Raw genomic sequence first — 25,394 nt, forward strand, 5'->3', positions numbered from 1 at the left:
TTGTCTGTATTTGATTATCTTTAAAGCCATGATACAAACAAAGAAGTTTACGAAGCTCTTCTTCCAAAGCCGCTGAATATTGATGGGCAATTATTTGGGTCCTGGCAGGTAAATTCTTTTGCCGATTTGTTCAAGTTTTGAGCCCAAGACCAACATCAAAAGTCGAAGGTAAAATGCGGGCTTGTCCGGGATTTAACCCGGGACCTCTCGCAATTTCAGATTGATGATTCCAAAGCGAGAATCATACCCCGAGACCAATGAATCACAACAGTCCTCCTGTTCCGCATTGAATTGGTTTCCAAAAGCTAACACAGATGGACTTGTCATGAATTGTGAATTACCACTTGCCTGATTGAGATAATCAGAGCATTGGTGACTGCATTTTGTACTTTCCGAAAACCAAACACCTGTCACGTGAGCCTGAAGTTGTATTCACGCTTTTAAATTTCGAAGACTTCCCTGAAATTTGCTTGGAGGACTGTTAGAATCGCAGCACTGCCCTTCACATTGTCGCATCCTCCAAACGCCCACCCAAGATTTTCACTGGTTCAAGGCTCCCCAACTTGCGCCACTTTTCATTTCTAAAGCAAAATGCTGCCGATGGTGGAAATCTGAAGCAGAACCAGAAAATCCCGGATACACTCAGCCGGGCAGGCAGCATCTTCGGAGAGAGCTCCGATGAAAAGGCATCGACCTGAAACGTCACGTTTGTTTCTCTCTCCACAAATGCTGCCTGACCTGCGGAGTGTTCTCAACATTTTCTGTTTCTACTTTATAATTTGTTCTCCGCATCAACTAAACCTTTACTGAACCCATGGCACCGCATCTAGCGATTAGGATTCGGCGCTCTCATTTCAATGGCGCTTCGTGGTCAGGAATACATTTTTTTACAAAAGGATTATGAACCTTATTAAATTAATACACGAAACCGATGAAACTCTGTGAAAGATGAATAATTGTTGTAATCGCCATTAATGAACCGATTACTTTCTACTGCAGACTGACGGAAATACCAACATGGTTAACGAGTGACACTAAGACTTGAATACGTATTGTGCTTTGCATGTGATGAGCTTTCATCAGTTCTCATTTTGAAGACTCTATGTTAAGAATTTGGTTAAAACCTTCACTGTTTATGACACCAGAAACGTGGTACAGCCGTTGATAATTTTAACAGGAACATACAATTTCTGCCCCCTTTTCACAGACAAAGAAACTGCCCCCTGGAGGTTCATCTGCAGCAAGTTCCCAAATACGATTCCCGCCTCTTTTGGATCGAAGCGGGGACCTTTCGCGGGTGAGACGAACATGATAACCAATAAGCTACGGAAACCTCTCCTCAGTTTATAATATTTTGTCGCTTCTCTATTGAACAACATCACTTCTGTCCCACACTAAACGCTCTCAATCCTTGCCCACCGTCCTCTTTCACAAACATTTCACTGATCAAATCTTCGCAAGTCGCAAAGGAAAAAGCCTTCATTTCAACATCATTAAACTCCCGAAGGAGCTGCCGGGACAGACTGACCAAAGCTGCGTTCATTCATCAAAGGCGGTGTGTGAAGCGTGTGGGTGTATTGTCATCCTGTGAGACAGGGGCAGGCCCGCGACACGGAGCGAAGGCAGGAACTCAGAAATGTGACCATTCAGGTCCATGAATAGGCGGACACTCACTCACAGTCATTCATTCCGACACAGTTCGTCAGTCGGATAAGGTGGCCTGCAGCCAGCAGACAAATAGTCTGAGAATAAGGCAGAGACTCATTCAAACAGATATATAGGGAGACAGACAGTGAAGCTTGCAAGGACTGAGGCAGGGACTTGATTTTTCTGTTCGATTTTTAAACACCATCTGGCTCGGTCCTTTCATTTAAACCTGTACAGCAGCGTGACAATAATTTTGAGGATTTGAGGGCTGAGCCGAATCTGAGTCAGTTCCCCAGTCCCTAGGAGAATCTATGAATCATACAATGGTTACAGCACATAAGTAGACCATCCGGACCTTCCAGCCCGTGCTGGCTCTTTGTAACAGCAATCCAGTTCGTCCATTTCCCCAGCTCTTTCCCGTAGCCCTGCAAATTTGTTATCTTCAAGTATTTAGCTAATTCCTTTTTGAAAGCCACGATTGAACCTACTTCCACCGCCCTTTCAGGGAGCGCATTCAAGAACATAACACAGTGCTGCGTAAAAATGTTGTTCTTCATGTCGCCTTTGGATCTTTTGCCAATCACTTGAAATCTGTGTCCTCTGTTTCTCAACCCTTCCGCCAATGGGAACAGTTTCTGTTGATTTACTTTATCTTAACCCTTCATGGTTTTGAACACTTCAATCAAATCCCCTCTGAACCTTCTCTGCTCGAAGGAGAGCAACCCCAGCTTCTCCAGTCGATCCACGTAACTGAAGTCCCTCATCCCTGAGAACATTCTGGTAAATCTTCTCTGGACCATCTCGAAGACCGTCACGTCCTTCCGAAAGTGCAGTGCCCAGAATCGAACACTATGCTCCAATTGTAGTCGAACCAGTGTTCTTTGAAGGTTAAATAAAACGTCCTTGCTTTTGTACTCTATTCCTCTATTCATAAAGCCCAGGATCCCGCATGCTTTTCTCATCGATTTCTCAACCTGTCCTGCAATCTTCAAAGATTTGTGCAAATATATCCCAGGGTTTCTCTGTTCCTGTAACGCTTTTAAAATTGTATCATTGAGATTATGCTTCCTCCCCTCGTTCTGACTGCCAAAATGTATCACTTCGCAGTTCTCTGCGCTCAATTTCATCTGCCATGCATTCCACCAGCCTGTTTCTATCATCTTGAAGTCTATTACTATCCTTCTCACTGCTTACTACACTTCCAAGTTTTGTGTCATCTGAAAATTTTGAAATTGTGCCCTGTACACCCAAGTCCAAGTTTTTAACATATATCAAAACAAGCAGTGGTCCCAGTACCGACCACTGTATACTGACGAAAGGTCATCGAACGGAAACGTTAACTCAGTTTCTTTCTCCACAGATACTGCCTGACTTGCTGAGTGTTTCCAGCATTTCCTGTTTTTATTACCACTGTATACCTTCCTCTAGTCCGAAAAACAACCGTTAACCATAGTTCTCTGTTTTCTGTCACTTAGTCAGTTTTGTGGCCGTGCTGCCGCGGCTCCTTTTATTCCACGGGCTTTAATTTTGCTGACAAGCCTATTATGTGGCACTTTATCAATCTCTTGTTGTAAATCCGTACATACATCAACCGCATCGCCCCTATCAACCCTCTCTGTTATCTCATCAAAAAACTCAATCAAGTTAGTTGGACACGGTTTGCCTGAAATAAATCGGTGCTGGCTTTCCATTATTAATCCAGCCTTGTCCAAGTGACTATTAACTTTGTCCCCGATTATTTTTTCTAAAAGCTTCCCCAACACCGAGGGTAAACTCAATGGCCTGTAGCAGCCGAGTATTGAATAAGGGTGTAACATTTGCAATTCTCCAGTCCTCTGGCTGCACCCTCATATCGAAGGAGGATTGGAAGATTATGGCCAGTACCGCCGCAATTTCCACCTTTACTTCCCTCAGCAACCTCGGATGCATCCATCTGGGTGATGGATCTACTTCAGGTACAGCCAGCCTTTCCACCACCTCCCATTCATCAAATTTTAGCCCATCCAGTGTTTCAACTACCTCCCCTTTTACTCAGGCTTTGGCAGCATCTTCTTCCTTGGTAAAGACAGATGCTAATTACTCATTTAGGACCTCAGCCATGTCCTCTGCTTCCAGCAGCAGGTCTCGTTTTTGGTCCAGAATCGGACCCTCCGTTGCTCTTGCTATTCGTTTACTATTTATATGCCGAGAGAAGACTTTTGGATTCCCTTTTATGTTAAACGCCAGTCTATGCTCATAATCTCTCTTTGCTCCTCTTATTGCCATTTCCACTTCTCCTCTGTACTTTCTATATTCACCCTGGTTCTCACTTGTATTATCGACCTGACATCTGTCATATGCCCCCTTTTTCTGCTTCATCTTGCTCTCTATCTGTTTCGTCATCCAGGGAGCTGTGGCTTTGTTTGTCCCACCTTTCCTCCTCTTGGGAATTTACATAGACTGTACTCAGACCATCGCCTCTTTGAAGGCCGACTATTGTTCGATTACAGTTTTGCCTGCCAATCTTTCATTCCAATTTATCCAGGCCAGCTTCCTTCTCAGCCCACTGAAATTGTCCCTCTTATTAAGTATTATTACTCTAGATTTCGCCTTTTCCTGTTCCTTAACTAATCGAAATCTTTTGATATCATGATCACTGTTCTGTAAATGTTCCCCCACTGACACTTGCTCCACTTCACCCACTTCAGTCCCCAAATTAGATCAAGCAATGCCTCCTTCCTCGTTGGACCGGAAACATAGTGATCAAGAAAGTTCTCCTTAACATACTTCAGAAATTCCTCCCCCTCTTTGGCCCTTTACGCTATTACTATCCCAGTCAATATTAGGAAATTTGAAGTCCCGTATGATCACTACTCTATAATTCTTGCACCTCTGTAATTTCCCTGAAAATTTGCTCCTCTACATCCTTCCCTCTAGTTGGTGGTCTGTCGAATACACCCAGTGGTCTAATGGCGCCTCTATTGTTTCTTAACCCTAACCAAACAGATTCCGCCCTTGTCAAATCAAGGACATATTTTCTCTGAAGCACTGCATTATTGTCCTTTATCAATACAGCGCCCCGCCCCTCCTTTTTCTCTCTCCCTATCATTCCTGAACTCCTTCTACCTCGGAATAATTCGTAACCAATCCTGCCCTTTTGTAAGTCAGGACTCCGTAATTATCACTACATTGTAATCCCATGTGACTATACACGCATGCGGCTCACTAGCCTTATTTACCAAGCTTCATGCGTTTACACACATGCACTCAAAACCTATCTTAGAACTTCTCATATTCTCTCTTAGATTGATTCCACCTAATAATGTACGAGAGCTTATTCTAGTGCCAGTATTTGTGCACCTTGTCTCTCCTTTCTAATACTACATCCTGGTGCCCATCCCCCTGCCAAATTAGTTCAAACCCTCCCCAACAGCACTAGTAAACCTCCCCGTGAAGATATTTGCCCCAGCTCTGTTGAGGTGCAACCCGTCCATATTGAAAAGATCCCTCCTGTCCCAGAGCTTGTCCAAATGCCCCAAGAATCTGAAGCCCTCCCGCTTACACCATGCCTCTAGCCACTCATTAACCTGCCTTATTTTCCGATTTCTGTACTCACTAGCGCGTGGCACTGGGAATAATCCAGAGATTACTAACTTTGACATCCTGATTTTTAACATCCACCTTATCTCCTGAAATTCCGACCACAGGACCTCATCCGTTTTCTTTCCCATGTCGTTGGCACCCACATGGACCACAACATCTGGCTGTCCCCTTTCCCCCGCAGAATGTTCTGTACCCTCTTCAAGATGTCCTTTACCCTGGCACCATGGAGCCAACATACCATGCACGACTCACATCGGCGGTTACAGAAACGTCTGTCTGCTCCCCGAACTATCGAATCGTCTATGACTACTGCTTTCTTACACTTCACTGTGCCCCCTGTGCAGTCCTTTGTCCCGTGGTGTCATGCTCAGGACTGCTCTCCTCGGAGGTGTTGTACCCCATACTAATTTGAGAGTCCCACACACCCATAAGATTCCTGCCCTACCTTCATCATGCTACCATTACTGGTGCCCAACCACTTGCTATCCTGAACTCTCTGTGACTGTGTACTTTAGGCAGTACAAACCAAGAGAAAACTAGAACGCGTAAAGCGATTAACCCAGCATCAAAGCTAAAGGTCAGGCTAGGGTGTGAGGCCCAACAAAGAGTTCTATATACAAATACACGGAGTATAAGGAATAAATTAAATGTACTACAGGTTCAAATTCAATTTGGAGGGTATGACATGACAGCTATTACTGAGACATGGCTGCAGGATGGTCAGGATTGGAAACTAAATATACCGGGTTATAAGGTCTACAGAAGAGATAGGGAAAATGGAAGAGGGGGAGGAGTAGCCTTAATGATTAGAGATGAAATCACTTCAATGATAAAGGAGGATATAACGAGAGGTAAGCAGCCAACAGAGACATTATGGGTTGAATTGCGAAATAGGAAAGGATCTAAGACTATAGTGGGAGTTGTGCATAGGAGCCCTGGCAGCAGTTCTGAAGTGCGAGATTGTACAAATGCAGTGATTCGACAAGTATGTAACAAAGCCAAAATGGTCTCAATGGTGGACTTTAACCTTCAAATAGATTGGGAAAAGCAGACTAGCAACTGTCAGAAAGGTAGTGAATTTCTTGAGTGTGTCCGGGATAGTTTTCTACAACAGTATGTCCTTGAGGCAACAAGGGGGCAAGCCATACTAGATTTAGCAATGAGTAATGAACCAGATTTAGTTAACAGCTTAACTGTACGTGAAAATCTATCGAATAGCGATCATAAGATGATCGAGTTCAAGGTAGTGTTTGAAACGGAAGAAAAGTAAATCAGCTGCTAAGTTTCTAGACTTGGGTAACACCGACTTCAATGGGATGAGGCAGAGACTGTCCACAGTAAATTGGGCAGATCTGTTAATGAGTGAAACGACTGATGATCAGTGGGAAATGTTTAAAGAAACATTTAACGTGAAACGGTGTATTCCCCCGAGGGGCAAGAACTCTACTTGCCAAAAAACAGCCAGGGACAACTAAAGTGTTAAGGGACAGTATAAGACATAAGGAAAGGACATAAATAAAGTCAAAAATGGCTCAGATCCTGGTGAATGGGAAAGATATAAAGATCAACAAAGGGTCACAAAACAGATAGTAAGAGCTACAAAAGAGAATATGAAAAGAAACTCGCAAGGGATATCAAAACCAATAAGAAGATCTTTTATAGTTATATGAGGAAAAAGAAGGTGGGCAGGAGCAGTGTTGGCCCCTTAAAAAACTGAAAGCGGGGATATTGTCATTGACAATGGGGAAATGGCGGACATGTTGAACAATTACTTTGCGTTAGTATTTACAGTAGAAAAAGAGGATAGCATGCCGGAAATCACAAGATAACTAATATTGAATCGGGGACAGGGACACAACAAAATTAACATAAGTAAAATAACAGTAATGAAGAAAATAATAACACTAAAGAGTGACAAATCCCCAGGACCAGATGGTTTCCATCCCAGGGTTTTAAAGGAAGTAGGTGAGCACATTGCAGATGCCCGAACTCTAATCTTTCAAAGTTCTCTAGATTCAGGAACTGTCCCTCTAGATTGGAAAATTGCACATGTCACTCCGCTTTTTAAGAAAGAAGAGAGATGGAAACCATGGAATTATAGACCAGTTAGCCTATCATCTGTTGTGGGGAAAATGCTGGAGTCTATAATTAAGGAACGGGTGACTGAACACCTCAATAATTTTCAGTTAATCAGGGAGAGCCAGCATGGATTTGTGAAAGGGAGGTCGTGCCTGACAAACATGATCGAATTTTTTGAAGAGATGTCTGAAGGAGTGGAGAGGGGAATGTCAATGGATGTCATTGATATGGACTTCCAGAAGGCATTTGATAAAGTCCCACATAAGAGACTGTTAGCTAAGATAGATCCCATGGAATCGAGTGAAAAGTACAGACTTGGTGAGAAAGTTGGCTGAGCAAATGGCGACAGAGTGTAGGGATAATGGGTAGGTACTGACATTGGCAGGATGTGACTAGTGGAGTCCCGCAGGAATACATCTTGGAGCCTCAATTATTCAAAATATTTATTAAGGGCTCAGATGAAGGCATAGAAAGTCTCATATCTAAGTTTGCCGATGACACAAAGATTGGTGGCATTGTAAGCAGTGTGGATGAAAACATAAAATTACAAAGGGATATTGATAGATTAAGTGAATTGGCAAAACTGTGGCAAATGAAATTCAATGTAGGCAAATGTGAGGTCACCCACTTTGGACCAAAAAAGGATAGAACAGGGTACTTTCTAAATGGTAAAACGTTAAAAACAGTGGATGTCCAAAGGGACTTAGGGGTTCAGGTGCATTGATCATTGAAGTGTCATGAACAGGTGCAGAAAATAATCAATAAGGCTAATGGAATGCTCGTCTTTATATCGAGAGGACAAGAATACAAGGGAGCAGAAGTTATGCTGCAGCTATACAAAACCCTGGAGTAATGTGAGCAGTTCTGGCCACCGCACCTTCGGAAGGACATATTGGCCTTGGAGGGAGTGCAGCGTAGGTTTACTAGAATGACACCCGGACTTCAAGGGTTAAGTTATGAGGAGAGATTACTCAAATTGGGGTTGTATTCTCTAGAGTTTAGAAGGTTAAGGGGTGATCTGATCGAAGTTTATAAGATATTAAGGGGAACAGATAGGATGGATAGAGAGAAACTATTTCCGCTGGTTGGGGATTCGAGGAGCAGGGGTCACAGTCTAACAAATTAGAGCCAGACCTTTCAGGAGTGAGTTTAGAAAACATTTCTACACACAAAGGGTGGTTGAAGTGTGCAACTCTCTTCTGCAAACGGCAATTGATACTAGCTCAATTGCTAAATTTAAATCTGAGATCGATAGCTTTTTGGCAACCAAAGGTATTAAGGGATATGGGCCAAAGGCAGGTCTATGGAGTTAGATCACAGATCAGCCATGGTCTTATCAAAAGGCGGAGCAGGCACGAGGAGCTGAATGGCCTACTCCTGTTCCTATTTTCCGAAAATGTCTAAGTTTGTAGATGACAGGAAACTCGGAAGTGTGGTGAACAGTGAGGAAGATAGTGACAGATTTGAGGACGATATCGTCAGATTAGTGAAATGGTATACCTGTACAAGTCTTGGCAGGACAAGTTGAGAAGGCTGTTAAAAAACACACGAGATCTTTGGCTTTATAAATAGAGGCATAGAGTGCTAAAGCAAGAAAGTTTTGCTAAAATTTTACAAAGGACCTGTTGGGCCCCAGCTGCAGCATTGTTTCAAATTCTGAGCACCATACCCTAGGAATTATAACATGGCCTTGGAGAGGGTGCAGAGAAGATTTACTGGAATGGTACCAGTTATGAGGTAGTCTTTCGTGGTGAGTCTGGAAAATCTGAGCTTGTTCTCCTCGGAGCAGATAAGATTAAGGGGAGATTTGAGAGAGCTGTTCAAAATAATGAAGAGTTTTGGTCGAGTAAATAATGTGAAACTCTTCCCAATGGCAGAATGGTTGTTAAGCAGAAGACAGAAATTTATGGTAATTGACAAAAGAACCAGATGTGACTTGAGGAAAAAAAATCCGCAGTTATTTGTTATGAACTGGAATGGTAGAAGCAGAGTCAATAATAACTTTCAAAAGGGAATTGGATAAATACTGGAAGTAGACAATTTTGCAGGGCTATGGGGAAATAGCAGATTACTGGGACTAATTGAATAGCTCTGACAAAGAGACAGCACAGCACGATGGGGCAAATTGCATCCTGTGCTTTGTCATTCTGTGATTCTATCAATGTACGATGAATAATAAGCATGGAAAATGAAAGGGATCTGTCAGCCCTGATTGACAATAAATTGAAGCTGTCGCTAAAATGCTCGGTGACATTGAATAATATAACTGTTGGGATGGATTTAAAGGTCAACATTGAGCTGAAATGGTGAGGTCACCCTGTCATTTCATAAATCATTACTGCGACCTCAATTAGAACATTGTTTGCAGTACTGGTCGCCACAGTAGGAAAAGTTATACTGCAGCTGATGAATGGATACAGTGGAGATCAAGCAGAATGAGTGAGCGGATGGAGGGATTCAGTTCTGAGGAGCGTTTATGTAAATTGTATATGTTCTCACTGGAGCAGAAAAGGTTGAGAGTTTCTTTGATTCCAGTTTTTAGGATTCTAAATGGACTAGATAATGTGGACCATGAGAAGGTATTGCACCTTTCCAGAACCATAGTATCAGAGGACATGGCCTGTGCTTGGAGGGTGGTGAATTCAAAACTAAACTGCAGAAATAATATTTCAGTGTGTGAGTGATACCTCTATGGAACAGATGCACGATGGAGACGGTGAAGCAGTCAGTATTGATTCATTCAAATGTTAATTTGATAGATTTAAATCTTAAAATAGTGTTTTGGTGTGCAATGTAAGAATAATTTGAGACATGACATGCGGTAAGTGTAGCATATTTAGGCTCAAAGGGTGACTTTGGACCGATGGGTCCCAAAGCTCTCCACCACTGGGGTTTTCCTCGTGTTATTTCTGTGTCTGTTGTTGTCTAATTGATGGAGATTAATTGTTATGATTGGTAATCAACACCATTATCGTTGTATCAGGATGGTAGAAGGTGTACGAGATGGACCTCGGTCTTTGATCATCTAGTAATTCTAACGTGTCACTTGGTATAATTGCTGCAAGACCGTGACTTTCACATTCACGTTCTGTTCTTTTAAAAGTTACCAAGATTATATTCTGATCATCTTAGCGCTGGATTATACCTTTCTGCAATGCCTGTGAAAATTGTTAGTGTAACAGTGGTTAGTGTAACCTGTTTGTTCAATGACATGATTAAAATCCGTCACCATGGAATACAATTCTCCCAGGAGAGGTTTTCTCTACAATAAATACGGCGTTTAATTCATCATCGCATCTCAATGTGTGAGGAGACCATCGCCTCCAGCATCAACTGGAATCATCAGTCCACCAACAAACTGAACGAATGGATTCGTTCTTGATAATAAAATATCTGATACTCTGGACCCTTAACGATCTCCAAAAGATTTACTATCCCATCCTCGCTGCTGTTGGTGTTCCTGGTAAGATTTTATGTCTGGTTATTAATTCTAAAAACCATGTTTCACTGTATTAATGATCTTGTTATTTACTATCCCCTCGTCGCCGCTTTTGGGGTTCATGGTAAGCCTTTATTTCCAGTTATTGATTCTGTGACCAATGCAACACAGCAACACTGGTCTTGTAATGTACATCATGACATCCAGCTCACTGTTACATTCAGAACACTCATCTTACTGTGTTAGATATAATATGACGCTCCTCTTTGCGATGATTGGTATAATACGGCGCTCCTCTTACTTTGTTTGGTATAACATTGCGCGCCTCCTACTCTCTTTGGTATGATACAGTGCTCCCCTTACTGTATTTGGTATAATTATGCGCTCCTTTTGGGTTTTTAGTATATTACCGCGCTCCTCTTCCTGTGTTTGATACAATACTCGAGCTTCCTCGCTGCGTTTATTCGACAGTCACCCATTCACTGGAATCAGCTGAATGAATACTCCGCCCTTATTTGCTCCTGTTTTCTCCACGTGGTTCAATAACTCTTTGAGGTTCTAAAATCAGCAATTTCACTGAACGATTCCCTGCCTTCATCAGATTATTGTCTTTAGTTTCCACTGAAACCTGTGTCAGTTCACAAATTCTCAGCATGAGTTTGCCAGGGACCTTTAACTCCAGCTCCATGTGGTTCAGGTTGTGGGAGGAATGATTCAGTTCCCGTCAGCTGCCTCACTTCTCCCCATCTCCCTCACTGCACCAGTGTCACTGCCCCAGGATAGTGAGGGAAGAAATGCAAGTGCAACATGTATCAGAATCAATTCTTCATTTTATTATATTGCAGTGGATCTATCTCCAATCATTGCTGTGAAATAACCATTTAGTCCCAGACCAGTCTGACACGGTTCAAAGGATCTATCAGCGACTCTCATGCTGATTTTCTACCATCTCCTGCTATTCCGCAATACAACTGAGTTCATTTCATTTTTTCGTATTTATTATGTGGATATGTAACCACGCGAATCTTACTGGACTGCGATGAATCATAAATTCATTTGATAATTTATTCTCCCACATTCCCTGTTTCAATTCGTGAAACTATTTCATGATCACCAACAGTTAAAACCCAGAAGCCCAGCGCTGCTCCTGTGTTCAGATCATTAATGTTTTAATGTTGTTAGACTGTTTGAAATAACTGATCATTCTTGGAAACGTTCGTTGAAATATAACTGGACAGTCGGTCTTTGAAATTAATTAAAATTTGCACATTGCCCACACTGGATGTGTAGGTTCGGATTTTACTAATTATTCCATCACTGGTGAAGTTACTGTAAACGATCAACTGAAAGTCCTTAATAGTTTCTCTCCTGTCCCTGCCTCATGTCCACTGTCACTTTACATAGCAACCGTTCTGAATCCCATAATTACGTCTGGGTGTGGTTGCGATGTGTTTACGACTTCGTCGCTCCTTTTAATTCTGGAAATATTTGTCTTGTTTGTTTCACATTGATAGATCTTTGACCCTCTGGTCTGTTTCTCCCATAGAAAGTTTTCTCTTGCCCAAATATCACAGTCCAATTCTGAGCACGCCCATCAAACTAATAAAGAGCTTCCTTAGAATGTTGCTACTATTGATTTGATCAGCGCTGTCAAATGATCCTGCATGGACTCCATGGAATCGGACGACACCAGACATTGACTTGGTTTTCACTATTTAACAAAAATATTACTGGTGCAATGAGAGAACGTAGATGAATCACATTTAATTAAGATACAATAGTCAATTGGAAATATACCTGTAAAGAAAAAAATGCAGAATTATGTGGAAAGTGAAGAGCGGTCATTGCAGGATTGCTCATTCAGAGAGCTGGCAGGAGCACGATGGGCCGAAGTGCCTCATTCTGTGCTTCTGGAATCTATGATTCGATGATTCAGTGTTCCTGAGACGCTATGATTTTATGATTCTATAATACTGTGTTTCTATGATTATTTCTGTCAAACGGGCGCCTTTGTTCTGAGAGTTTACTATAATTTGCTTGTCTTCCGCTGAATTGCAGTTAACTTAATGACGATCATTGTCCTGTCTCGTGGAAAGTGCGGACTCTCCAAATGTGTCACTCGTTACCTGGTGGCCATGGCAGCTGCGGATCTACTGGTCATTATCACTGATCTGATATCGAGGCAGATCCCCATTACTTATCGTTCAGAATTCACTTTTCTATACCACTTTGACGTGTGCAATATTCACGCTGTCCTGCTTTATGCAGTCACGGACTGTTCTGTCTGGTTCACCGTCACTTTCACCTTCGATCGATTTGTGGCCATTTGTAGCCAGAAGCTGAAAACCAAATATTGCACCGAGAAAACGGCGGCTGTGGTTTTAGGAACAGTGCCTGTGCTGTTCTGTTTAAAGAACATTTTTTGGTACTTTTTCTATTACGGTGATTATATTTTATCCAATAGCCCCTGGTTCTGTGGTGTGACAAGCGATGCTCTATTCTCGCAGATGTGGACAGGCATTGAATTTTTTCATTATCTTCTCACTCCGGTTGTCCCATTTGTTCTGATTTTGCTGCTCAACACTTTAACTGTCAGACACATTTTAGTGGCCAATAGAGCCCGCAGGAGACTCCGGGGTCACAGCAATAGGGAGAGTGCCAGTGACCCAGAGATGGAGAACCGCAGGAACTCCATCATTTTACTGTTTGTTATCTCGGGGAATTTTATCCTGTTATGGGCGCTGTTTCTGGTGTTTGTAGTTTCTGAGCGAATGTTTTTGATGGGGTATTCCTCTGTATATCTCCCCACATTCGTACAAGAAATGGGATTCATGCTTCAGCTTCTGAGCTGTTGCACAAACACCTGTATTTATGCAATAACGCAGACTAAATTCAGAGAGCAGTTGAAGAATGTGGTGAAATATCCATTCATTGTAATTGTCAGATTAATTAAATAATTTACAGAAAGGAAGACTTCCTGACATTTGATTCTTTCTTGGACGCTATTCGATTTATCCTCTCCCTTGAACATCCTTTCTCACAAAATGACGCACTGTGGTTACTGTATATACAACCCACAAAATGTCCACCTTCATCTTTCCAGGTAACGAGGCGTGGACAATGAAGGAGCCTTTTCATCTTCATCCATATTCTGCAGAATTGTTTTTTGAAATGTGGTCTGTTTGTTTGTCCAAACCAACCACTGCGCTCTCTGCGATTACAAATGAACAATGTTCGATATTCCAGGAAGAAGTTTGTAATTATCGGAGAGTCATAGAATCATAGACTCGTTGAATGGTTACAGCACAGAAGGAGGGCATTGTGCCCATCGAGCCGGTGCCAGCTCTTTGTAAGACCAATCCAGTTCGTCCCATTGCCCCGCTATTTCCCTGAGGCCGTTCAAGTGTTTTCCCTTCAATTATTTTCCAGATTCCTTTTTGAAAGTCACGATTGAATCTGCTTCCAACAACCTTCCAGGCAGCGTAATCTCGTTCACAATTACTCGCTGTGTTAAAAAGTTCTTACTCATGACGTCTTTCGTTCTTTTGCCAAACACCTTCTCTCTGTGGAGTCTGGTTCTCGACCCGTCACCAATGGTAACAGTTTCTTATTATTTCCGTTGTCGAGAAACTTCATGATTTTAAAAGCTTTCTATCAAATCTCCTCTTAACCTTCCCTGCTCTAAGGCGAACAACCACAGCTTCTCCAGTCTATCCACATAACTGAAGTCGCTCATCCCTGGAACTATTCTCGGAAATCTTTTCTGCACCCTCTCTCAGGACTTCACATCCTCCCTAAACTACAGTGCCCAGAATTGGACACAATACTCAAGTTATGGCCGAACCAGTGTTTTATGAAGGTTTAGCATAAGTTACTTGCTTTTATACTCTATACTCTATACCTCGATTTATAAAGCCAAGTATGCTTTATTTAATACTTTCACAGCCAGTCATGCCACCTTCAAAGATTTGTGTCCATGGAACCTCAGGTCTCTGCTCCTGCACCCCTTTAGAATTGTAACATTTAGTTTGTATTGCCTCTCCTCATTCTTCCTGCCAAAATGTAATCACCTCGCATATCTCTGCGTTCAATTTCAGCTGCCATGTGTGCGTCCGTTGCACCAGCCTGTGTATATCCTCTTGAAGTTTATCACTATCCTCCTCAATGTTTACTGCACGTCCAAGTTTTGTGTCATCTGCAATTTGAAATTGTGCCCTGTACACCCAAGTTCAAGTTTTTAATATGTATCAAAAAATCAGTGGTCCGAATACTAACCCCTGGGGAACATCCCCAAACACCGACCTCCAGGGAAAACAACAGTTCACCACAACTCTCTGTTTCCTGTCACTTCGCCAATTTAGTTTCCGTGCTGCCTCCGCTCTTTGATTCCTTGGGTTCAATTTTGCAATTTTCAAACGTTGACCAAAGTTTATAATGAGTTCAGGAGAGAGGAGAGCAGAGAGAAAATGTAAGATGGAGCTCACAGTCCTTGGAATACTCGGATGAGCACGTCATTTCAGACAGTTCTCTGCCATGCGTTTCATACCATCACTGAGTGTAGTTTACAGGGTAGAAAACTCACTAGTTTCAGTGACAAGGCACGTTATCAGCAGAAATTAATTTCCGCAATCTGGTCTCAGGGAGATTATGTACAGATGAAAAAGGATAAATGCTGGGACTGATCCAAGAGGGAAGCCATTGATTTGGTATCTCCAAAGCGTGCTGCAGTAGGCCATGTGTACTCTGAAACTTCGGCAGAGGGCCCACTTTGCAAGTATAAACAAGAGAGTGATTGAGCACGTTCGGGGATTGAACATGTGAGTAAACCGGAATAGATGCAGTTCATACGGGAAAAGAGAGAACGAGGAACCGAGCCAAATTAGATAATAAGAAGCAGTCAGTGAACTGAGCTGGACAACCTGTAAAGTAGAGGAAGGGGTCTGAACATCATAGTTTCATAGTATCACAGCACGGTACAGCACAGAAGGAGTCCCTTCGACCCATCACGCCTGTGCCAGCTCACTGAAAGTGCTCGCCTAATAGTTCCATTCCCCTGCTCTTTCCGCATAGCTCTGTGCATGAATTGCCCTCAAGTGTTTATCAAATTCACTTTGGAAGTTATTATTAAACCTGCTTCTACCGCCCCTTCAGACACTACATTCCAGATCATTACAACACTCTGCATAAAAACATGTTTCCTAATATCGCCTTTGGTTCTTTTACCAAACTGTGTCCTCTGGTGACCGACACTTCTGCCACTGGAAACGGTTTCTCCTTATTAACTTTATCAAAACCTTTCATGATTTTGAACAACTCCATCAAATCTCCCCTTAACCTTCTCTTCTCGAAGGAGGACAATCCCAGCCTCTCCAGGTGTCGACGCGTTTTTTTTATTCGTTCATGGGATGCAGGCGTCGCTGGAAAGGAAAACATTTATTTCCCATCCCGAATTGCCCTTGAGAAGGTGGTGGTGAGCCGCCTTCTTGAACCGCTGCAGTCCGTGTGGTGACGGTTCTCCCACAGTGCTGTTAGGAAGGGAGTTCCAGGATTTTGACCCAGCGACGATGAAGGAATGGCGATATATTTCCAAGTCGGGAAGGTGTATGCCTTGGAGGGGGACGTGCAGTTGATGTTGTTCCCATGTGCCTGCTGCCCTTCTCCTTCTCGATGGTAGAGGACGCGGGTTTGGGAGGTGCTGTCGAAGAAGCCCTGGCGAGTTTCTGCAGCGCATATTGTAAATGGCACACTCAGCAGCCACAGTGCGTCGGTGGTGGAGGGAGTGAATGTTTAGGGTGGTGGATGGGGTGCCAATCAAGCGGACTGCTTTGTCCTGGATGGTGTCGTGCTTCTTGAGTTTTGTTGGAGCTGCATTCATCCAGGCAAGTGGAGAGTATTCCATCACACTCCTGACTTGTGCCTCGTAAATGGTGGAAATGCTTTGGGGAGTCAGGAGGTGAGTCACTCTCCGCAGAATACCCAGCCTTTGACCTGTTCTTGTAGCCACAGTATTTATATGGCTGGTCCAGTTAAGTTTCTGCTCAATGGTGACACCCAGGATGTTAATGGTGAGGATTCGGCCATGGTAATGCCGTTCAGTGTCAAGGGGAGGTGATTAGACGGTCTCCTGCTGGAGAGTGTCATTGACTTGCAATTGTCTGGTGCGAATATTACTTGCCACTTATCAGACCAAGACTGGATGCTGTGCAGGTGTTGTTGCATGCGGGCACGGACTGCTTCATTATCTGATAGTTGCGAATGGAACTGAACACAATGCAATCTTCAGCAAACATCCCCACTACTGATCTTATGATGGAGGGAAGTTCATTAATGAAGCAACTGATGATGTTTGGGCCGAGGACACTGCCATGAGGGACTCCTGCAGCGTTGTCCTGGGGCTGAGATGATGGTGTGTGTTTGTGTCAGTATGTTTAAACTCGTTGTCTCACTGTGCAGGTGTTTAAAGTGTATTGGAGAATGATGTGTGATTGTGTGTATCTTTAAACTCTCTGTCTCCCTGTGCAGGCATTTAAATTGTATTGCAGGATGGTGTGAGTATCTCTGTATCTTGAAACGCCCTATCTCACTGCCCTGGTATTTAAAGTTTATTGGAGGACCGTGTGAGTGTCTCTGTATCTTCAAACTCTCTGTCTCACTGTGCAAGTATTTGAAGTGTATTAGAGGACAGTATGAGAGCCTCTGTGTCATTAAACTCTCTTTCTCACTGTGCAGATATTTCAAGTGTATTGGAGGACGGGGTGACTGTCTCTGTATCTTTAAACTCTCTCTCACACATTGCAGGTATTTCAAGTGTATTGGAGGACGGGGTGACTGTCTCTGTATCTTTAAACTCTCTCTCTCACATTGCAGGTATTTCAAGTGTATTGGAGGACGGGGTGACTGTCTCTGTATCTTTAAACTCTCTCTCACACATTGCAGGTATTTCAAGTGTATTGGAGGACGGGGTGACTGTCTCTCTATCTTTAAACTCTATGTCTCACGGTACAGGTATTTAAAGTGTATTGGACAATGATATGTAATTGTGTGTGTCTTTAAACTCTCACTGTGCAGATACTTGAAGTGTTTTGGAGGACCGTGTGAGTGTTTCTGTATTTTAAACGCCCTGACTCACTGTGCAGGTATTTAAAGTGTTTTGTAGAATGATGTAGGAGTGTGTGCATCATTAAAGGTACTGTCTCACTGCCGTGGTATTTAAAATGTGTTTGGGGATCTTTTGGTTGTCTCTGTATCTTTAAACGCTCTGTTTCACTGTGCGGGTATTTCAAGTGCATTGGAGGATGATGTGAGTGTCCCTGTATGTTTGACCTCACTGTCTAAATGTGCAGGTATTTCAAGTGTATTGGAGGATGATGTGTGATTGTGCGGATCTTTAATGACCCTGTCTCACTGCCATGGTATTTAAAGTGTATTGGAGAACTGTGTGAGTGTCTCTGTAGCATTAAACTCTGTGTCTCACTGTGCAGGTGTTCTGAATGTATTGTAAGACGGTGTGTGAGTGTCTCTGTAACTTTAAACTCGCTGTCTCACAGTGAAGATAGTTGAAGTGAATTGTAGAATGATGTGTGATTGGGTGTCTCTTTAAACTCTCTGTCTCACTGTACAGGTATTTAAAGCGTATTGGAGGATGATGTTTAATTGTGTGTATCTTTTAACTCTCTGTCGCACTGTGCAGGTAATGACAGTGTTTTGGAGGACGGTGTGAGTGCCTCTGTATATTTGAACTCTCTGTCACATTGTTCATGTATTTAAAGTGTATTGGAGGATGATGTGAGTGTCCTTGAATGTTGAACCTCTCTGTCTCAATGTGCAGGTATTTCAAGTGTATCGGAGGATGATGTGTAAATGTGTGTATCTTTATAATCTCTGTCTCACTGTGCAGGTATTTAAAGTGTATTGGAGGATGATGTGAGTGTCCCTGTATGTTTAACCTCTATGTTTCAATGTGCAGGTATTTAAATTGTATTGGGGGATGATCTGTGATTGTGCTTATCTTTAATGGCCCCATCTCACTGCCATGGTATTGAAAGTGTATTGGAGGACTGTGTGAGTGTCTCTGCAGCATTAAACTCTCTGTCTCACTGTGCAGATAGTTGAAGTGAATTGTAGAATGATGTGCGTTTGTGTGTATCTTTAAACTCTCTGTCTCACTTTGCAGGTATTTAAAGTGTATTGGAGGATGATGGTGTGAGTGTCTCTGTACCTTTAATCTCTCTGTCTCACTGTTCAGGCATTTAATGTGTATTGTGTCTATCTTTAAACTCTCTGTCTCACTCTGCAGGTAGTTCAAGTGTATTGGAGGATGAAGTGTGATTGTTTTTATCTTTAAAGGCCCTGTCTCACTGCCGTGATTTTTAAAGTGTATTGAAGGACTCTGTGAGTGTCTCTGTTGCATTAAACTCTCTTTCTCACTGTGCGGGTATTCAAAATGTATTGTAAGATGGCATGTGAGCGTCTCTGTCTCTTCAAACTCTCTGTCTCACTGTGCAGATATTTAAATTGTATTGGAGGATGATGTGGCTTGAGAGTTGGTGTACGAGAGAGGGGTTTTAATTCCTGAATCACTGGGTCCGATTCTGGGAAAGGCGGGACCTGTAGAAGCTGGACGGGTTGCAGCCAAGCAGAACCGGGACCAATATCCTCGCGGGGGCATTTGCTAGTTGTGTTGGGGAGGGTTTAAACTAGTATGGCAAAAGGTTTGGGAACCAAAGGGCAGGTACAGATAGGAGAAATTCAGACCAGGAGAAGGGAAGTCGAAAAGCAGTTGGTGACGTTTTTAGCGACTCGGAAAGGCAAAAGAAGCAAAGGTTAAATAGTGTTCAGCACAGGAATTTGACGGGGTTACAGGGTATATACTTCAATGCAAGGAGTATTACAAACAAAGCTGATGAGCTAAGGGCACAGATAAGCACACGGCAGCATGGTATCTTTGCTATAACGGAAACTTGGCATAAAGAGGGGGATAATTGGCGGCTCACTTTCCCTGGATATAGAGTTTTTCAGGCAGGATAGAGTGGGTGATAAAAATGGAGGGGGTGGGGTAACAATATTGGTTAAAGAATCAATTCCAGTTGTGAGAAGTGATGATATGCGAAATGGATCATCAATCCATGCCATGTGGGTTGATCTGAGAAATAAGGAAGTTGCAGTCACCCTCCCAGGAGTGTACTGTAGACCCACCAATGGCGAAAGGGAGATGGAAGAACAAATATGCAAGCAAATTTCTAATAAGAGGGCAATAATAGCAGGGGACTTCAACTACCCTAACATCAACTGGGATTCAAAGAGTGTGAGGGGCACAGAGGGCCCAAAATTCATAATCGGTGTCGAGGAATATTTTTTAGCCAATACGTGACAAGCCCAATAAGATGGGATGCAATTCTAGATTTAGTCCTGGGAAATGAAGATGGGCAAGTGGGTGAAGTGACAGTGTGTGACCATATTGGGGAATGTTACAACAATTCAGTTAGTTTTAGCATTATTATGGAAAGGGGCAGAGTTAAATCAGGAGTAAACGTTTTAAATTGTGGGAAGGCAAATTTAGAGAACTAAGGTGATTTGTCAGAAGTGGACTGGACACAATTACTTGAGTAGTAATCAGTGGCAGGTCAGTGGGAGGCACGAAAAGCGAAATTCTACGGGTACAATGCAGGCATGTCCCCTCAAACAAAAATTGTGGCAGTGCCAAATTTAGAGCCCCCTGGGTGTCTTGAAGTATACAGGGCAAGTTAAAGCAGAAAGGAATGGTTTAATCAGGGATAGTCAGCATGGGTTTGTTCAGGGAAGGTCATGCCTTCCAAATCTGCATGAATTCTTTGAGGAAGTGACAAGGAGGATTGATGAGAGTAGTGCAGTGGATGCTGTCTACCTGGATTTTAGCAAGGCATTTGACAAGGTCTCACATGGCAGACTGGTCAGAAAGGAAAAAAGCCCATGGGATACTGGGAAATGTGGCGAATTGGATCCAAAATTGGCTCAGTAACAGGAAGCAAAGGGTAAAATTCGATGGATGTCTTTGCGAATAGAAATCCGTTTCCAGTGGTGTGCCACAGTGCTCAGTGTTTGGTCCCTTGCTGATTGTGGTATATATTAATGATTTAGACTTGAATGTGGTGGGCATGATTGGCAAATTTGCGGATGACACAAAAATTGGCCGTGCAGTTGGTAGTGAAGAGGATAACTGCAGAGTCCAAGAAGATATCAATGAGTTGGTGGAGCGGGCAGAAAAGTGGCAAAAGCAGTTCAACACGGAGGAGTGTGAGGTAATGCACTTCGGGAGGGCAAACAGTAATAGGGAACACGCTGTAAAAGGGAATATATTGAGAGGGTGGAGAAAGTTAGAGACCTTGGAGTGCATGTGCACAGATCCCTGAAGGTGGCAGAATAGATAAATAAGGTTGTGAAAAGGCATACCGAATGCGCTCCATTATTAGCCGAGGTATGGAATACAAAAGCAGGGTTGTAATGATGGAACTGTATAAAACGCTGTTAAGGCCACAGCTGGAGCATTGTGCGCAGTTCTGGTCACCACATTACAGGAAGGACGTAATTGCTCTGGAGAGAGTGCAGAGAAGATTTACAGGAATGTTTCCAGGGCTTCAAAATTGCAGCTAGGAGGAGAGATTCGATAGGCTGGAATTGTTTTTCGTGGAGCAGAGGAGGCTGAGGGGAGACTTGATTGAGGCGTACAAAGTTATGAAGGACCGAAATAGTGTAGACAGGAAGTACCTGTTTCCACTAGCGGAGAGTTCAAGAACGAGAGGTCATAGATTTAAGCTGATTGGCGGAAGGATTAGAGGGGACCTGAGGAAAAACTATTTTACCCAAAGTGTGGTGGGTGTATGGAATTCGCAGTCCGAATTGTTGGGAGAGGCAGGGACCCTCAACTCTTCAAAAATACCTGGACATGCACCTGAAGTGCTGTAAGCTGCAGGGCTAAGGAACGGATGCTGGAATGAGGGATGAAAATGGGCATCTGGTTGTTCTTTGAGCCGGCGCGGACACGATGGGCCGAATGGCCCCCTTCTGTGCTGTATCTTTTCTATGGTTCTATGGAAATGAGGGAAGGAGGGTGGGTCGCTGAAGAATTAGGGAACGGTGGGTTGGGTGGAATACACTTTCCCTTTGGCCGATATTGTCTTATTGTGCGGAGTGGACGGGTGGAGGAGATCTCGTCAACTCAGACAGCTGGAACAGCCCAGGCTCAGTACTCCACAGGATGGGTTTTGCAGCAAAACTTCGGCCAGGCAATGGGGGTTTTGATTAAATATGATTCACCCTCCCTTTTTAGGCCTTGTTGTGTTTTATTTCCTCCCCCTCCCCCTCTTCAAACTCTTCCGAGTTCTTTTCTTTTCAATGCTAAGCAACAATCCAAGAGAAGACACAGAAAATTGCCCAAAACGCAGACCTCTTCTTCCACTTCCTGTGATGTGTATATAGATACATCCACCCCCATGCAATCGAGGTTGGGGTGAATCAGAATGAGTCAAGTCAATCTAATTCCTTCCAGGTGGAGGTATGTTTCCTTCGTCCTTTCCCTTCCCTCTCCTCCAATTTGGAGAGCAAAAAGCCCACTCTCCTTAAACCCATCTCTTTGACCGAGCTTTTGGTCACCTCTCCTAATATCTCCTTCCTCGGCTTATGTTTTCCCTCGCCCCGCCCTGAAGCCCCTCAGGATGTTTTTTTTCCACATTTAAGGCGTTGTATTATACAAGTTGTTGTTGCTGTTATAATAACTAGGCCTGAATGGCTGCACACAGTATTTGGGCAGATGGTGGGAACAGAATCATGATTGAATTTTGGCTGATATCTACGTGTCAAGGTGCCTTTCACCCTTTTAATGACAGCATCTCTGCTCTGGACAACTGTTTAACATTTCAACTCACACGATAAATCTCAAGAAATACTTAATATTAAAAATGGTCCTGGGAAATTCGCAGTTGCCTGAGTACTGTAATATTAATAGAATATAGTTCATCGATTTAAATATAGTTCTAAAATATTACTTAGCCTCCTCCTCAGCTTTCTTCCATACTCTCGAATTTATCTATTTATCTCTTTAATCTTGTTTTTCTTTGTGTCTGTTCCATCCATTTTAGGCCACATTCCTTTCAATCTCTCCCGAACTGGCTGCTTCAGCTGAGCAATCAAAGAGCTGATTGGCAGCTTTCTAAAAGAGCTGCGATTGATGGGAATCATTTCTTTGATTGATATCAGAATGGGTTGCCGTGTGGATAGAGCGCTCGCAGAACTGCGAGGGTAAAGAAGGGTTATTCCAGGGAAGGAGAGTGGTGCTGGATGTGTAAAGCTGATATAAGCCGAGAATAAGTACTGGGAAAATTTGCTCAATTTTGGTTTGGGTGTTGAAGAAAAAAGTTTCAGGCCTCTTGCTCCCCCCTCAAAATAATACCATTGAGATTAGGTGTTGGAGCAACTTCCTTGTTTTTGTATTAATAAAGCCCAGTGTTCCATATGCTTTTTTAACAGACTTCTCAACTTGTCCTTCCACCTTCAAAGATTAGTCTACATACTGCTTCAGGTCTCTCTGTTCCTGCACCAACATTAAAATTGACCCATTTAGTTGATATTGCCTCTCCTCATTGCCCCGACCAAAATGCATCACTTCACACTTCTCTATGTCAAATTTCAGCTGGAATCTGCCTGCCCATTTTCCCAGTCTGTCGATGTCCTCCTGAATCTGTTATGATCCTCGACATTATTTACTACATTTCAGAGTTTCGTATTCTGCAAACTTTGAACAGATTCGTAAAGTAGAAGGGCATGGGATTAAAGGGACGTGGTTACTTCAGCACATTATTGGCTGATGGATAGGGTGCAGAGAGTAACATTGAACGGATGTTGATCTGACTGGAGAGAAGCAGTGGGGTCCCCCAAGCATCGGTATTGGGAAAATTGCTTTTCTTGATATATGCAAATAACCTGCACTTGTATTTCAGTCGTACAATTCCCAAGTCTGCGGGTAATACTAAACTTGGCAACGTAGTAAATGGTGTGGACGATAGTAGCAGACATCATGTGGACACAGACAGACTGGTGAAATGGGCAGACACATGGCAGATGCAATTTAATGAGTGTGAAGTGATGCACTTTGGGATTAACAACATGGCGAGGCAGTATAATCTAAATGGGACTATTTTGAGGAGGGAGCATGAGCAGCGGGACCGGGAGGGGAGGGGAATTCCAAATCTTTGAAGGTGGGAGGGCAAGTTGATAAGGCAGTTAAGAAAGTGTATGGGATTTTTGGCTTTGTAACTGGAGGCATACAGTAAAAAACAAGGAAGTCAACCTCAACCTTTATAAATCACTGGTTAGGCCTCAGTTGGAGTATTGCGTCCAATTCTGGGCAACTCACTTTAGGAAGGATGTCAAGGCCTTGGAGAGAGCACAGAGGAGTACAGAGCAGAGAAGGTTAAAGGGGAGACAAAGCAAAGGCATTCAAAATGATGAAGGGTCTTGATAGAGCAAGTAGGTTGGAGCTGTTTCCTGTGACAAGTGGGTCAGTAACAAAAGGTCACAGATTTCAAATAATTGGCAAAAGAACGAGAGGAGAAATTAGGAGAATTTTGTCACCAGCTGAAAGGGCGATGGAAACTGGTGCCGGAGGATATTTGAAAAGGCAATCGGACATGTAGTCGAAGCCAACTGAATTGCTGGGTTCGGTTGTGGGACTAAATTAGACGGCTCTTTCAATGAACAGGCACAGGCACGAAGACGCCGAATGGCCGACTCCTCTGCTGTTAGAATCTAAGATTCCATTATTGTATGATCACCTCGACAGCCGCCCCATTAACACACTGATCACCGACACCTACAGTCCTGGGTTCTCCTCCACCTCATGATCCATTAACACACTGATCACTGATACCTACAGTCCCGGGATCTCCTCCACCTCCCGCCCCATTAACACACTGATCACCGACGTCTACAGTCCCGAGATCAACTCTGAAACCCGCCCCATGAACACACTGATCACCGACACAGACAATCCCGGGTTCTCCTCCACCTCACGCCCCATTAAAACACTGATCACTGACACCTGGAGTCCTGAGCTCTCCTCTGCAACCGCACCCACCATCACCCACCCCCCCCCCCCCCCCCGCCACGCCCCGTTAACATATTGATCACAGTATGTAAAAATAAAAAGATTCGTGAAGACACATGTAGATCCCTTACAGTCAGAAACACGAGAATTTATAATGGGGAGCAAGGAAATGGCAGAGTAATTAAGCAAATACTTTTGTTCTGTCTTCACGGAGGAGGACACCAATAACTTCCTAGAAATGCTAGGGAACCAAGGGACTGGTGAAAAGAAGGAATTAAAGGAAATTAGTATTTTTTTAAAAAAATAGTCCTGGTGAAATTAATGGGACTGAAAGCCGAGAAATCCCCAGGGCCTGATAACCTGCGTCCCAGAGTACTAAAAGAGGATGTCATGGAAATAATGAATGCATTAGTTGTCATCGTCCAAAATTCTACAGATGATGGAACAGTTCCTGCGGATTGGAGGGTGGCAAATGTATCCCCACTATTTAAAAAAAGGAGGGAGAGAGAAAACAGGGAAGTACAGACCGGTGAATCTAACGTCAGTTGTGGGGAAAAAGCTACAGTCTGT

At 43.2% G+C, this 25,394-nt stretch overlaps 1 protein-coding gene across 1 annotated transcript; it reads left to right on the forward strand.

Moving 5' to 3' along the window:
* The first annotated feature begins 8,704 nt into the window (after positions 1-8,704).
* LOC137319850 (probable G-protein coupled receptor 139) lies at positions 8,705-13,704 on the forward strand. Its single transcript, XM_067981765.1, has 2 exons — positions 8,705-8,810; positions 12,806-13,704. Exons 1-2 carry the CDS (start codon positions 8,705-8,707, stop codon positions 13,702-13,704), a joined length of 1,005 nt encoding a protein of 334 aa, XP_067837866.1.
* The last annotated feature ends 11,690 nt before the right edge of the window (positions 13,705-25,394 follow it).

This window comes from Heptranchias perlo, unplaced genomic scaffold, assembly GCF_035084215.1.
Source record: "Heptranchias perlo isolate sHepPer1 unplaced genomic scaffold, sHepPer1.hap1 HAP1_SCAFFOLD_90, whole genome shotgun sequence".
Taxonomy (NCBI): domain Eukaryota; kingdom Metazoa; phylum Chordata; class Chondrichthyes; order Hexanchiformes; family Hexanchidae; genus Heptranchias; species Heptranchias perlo.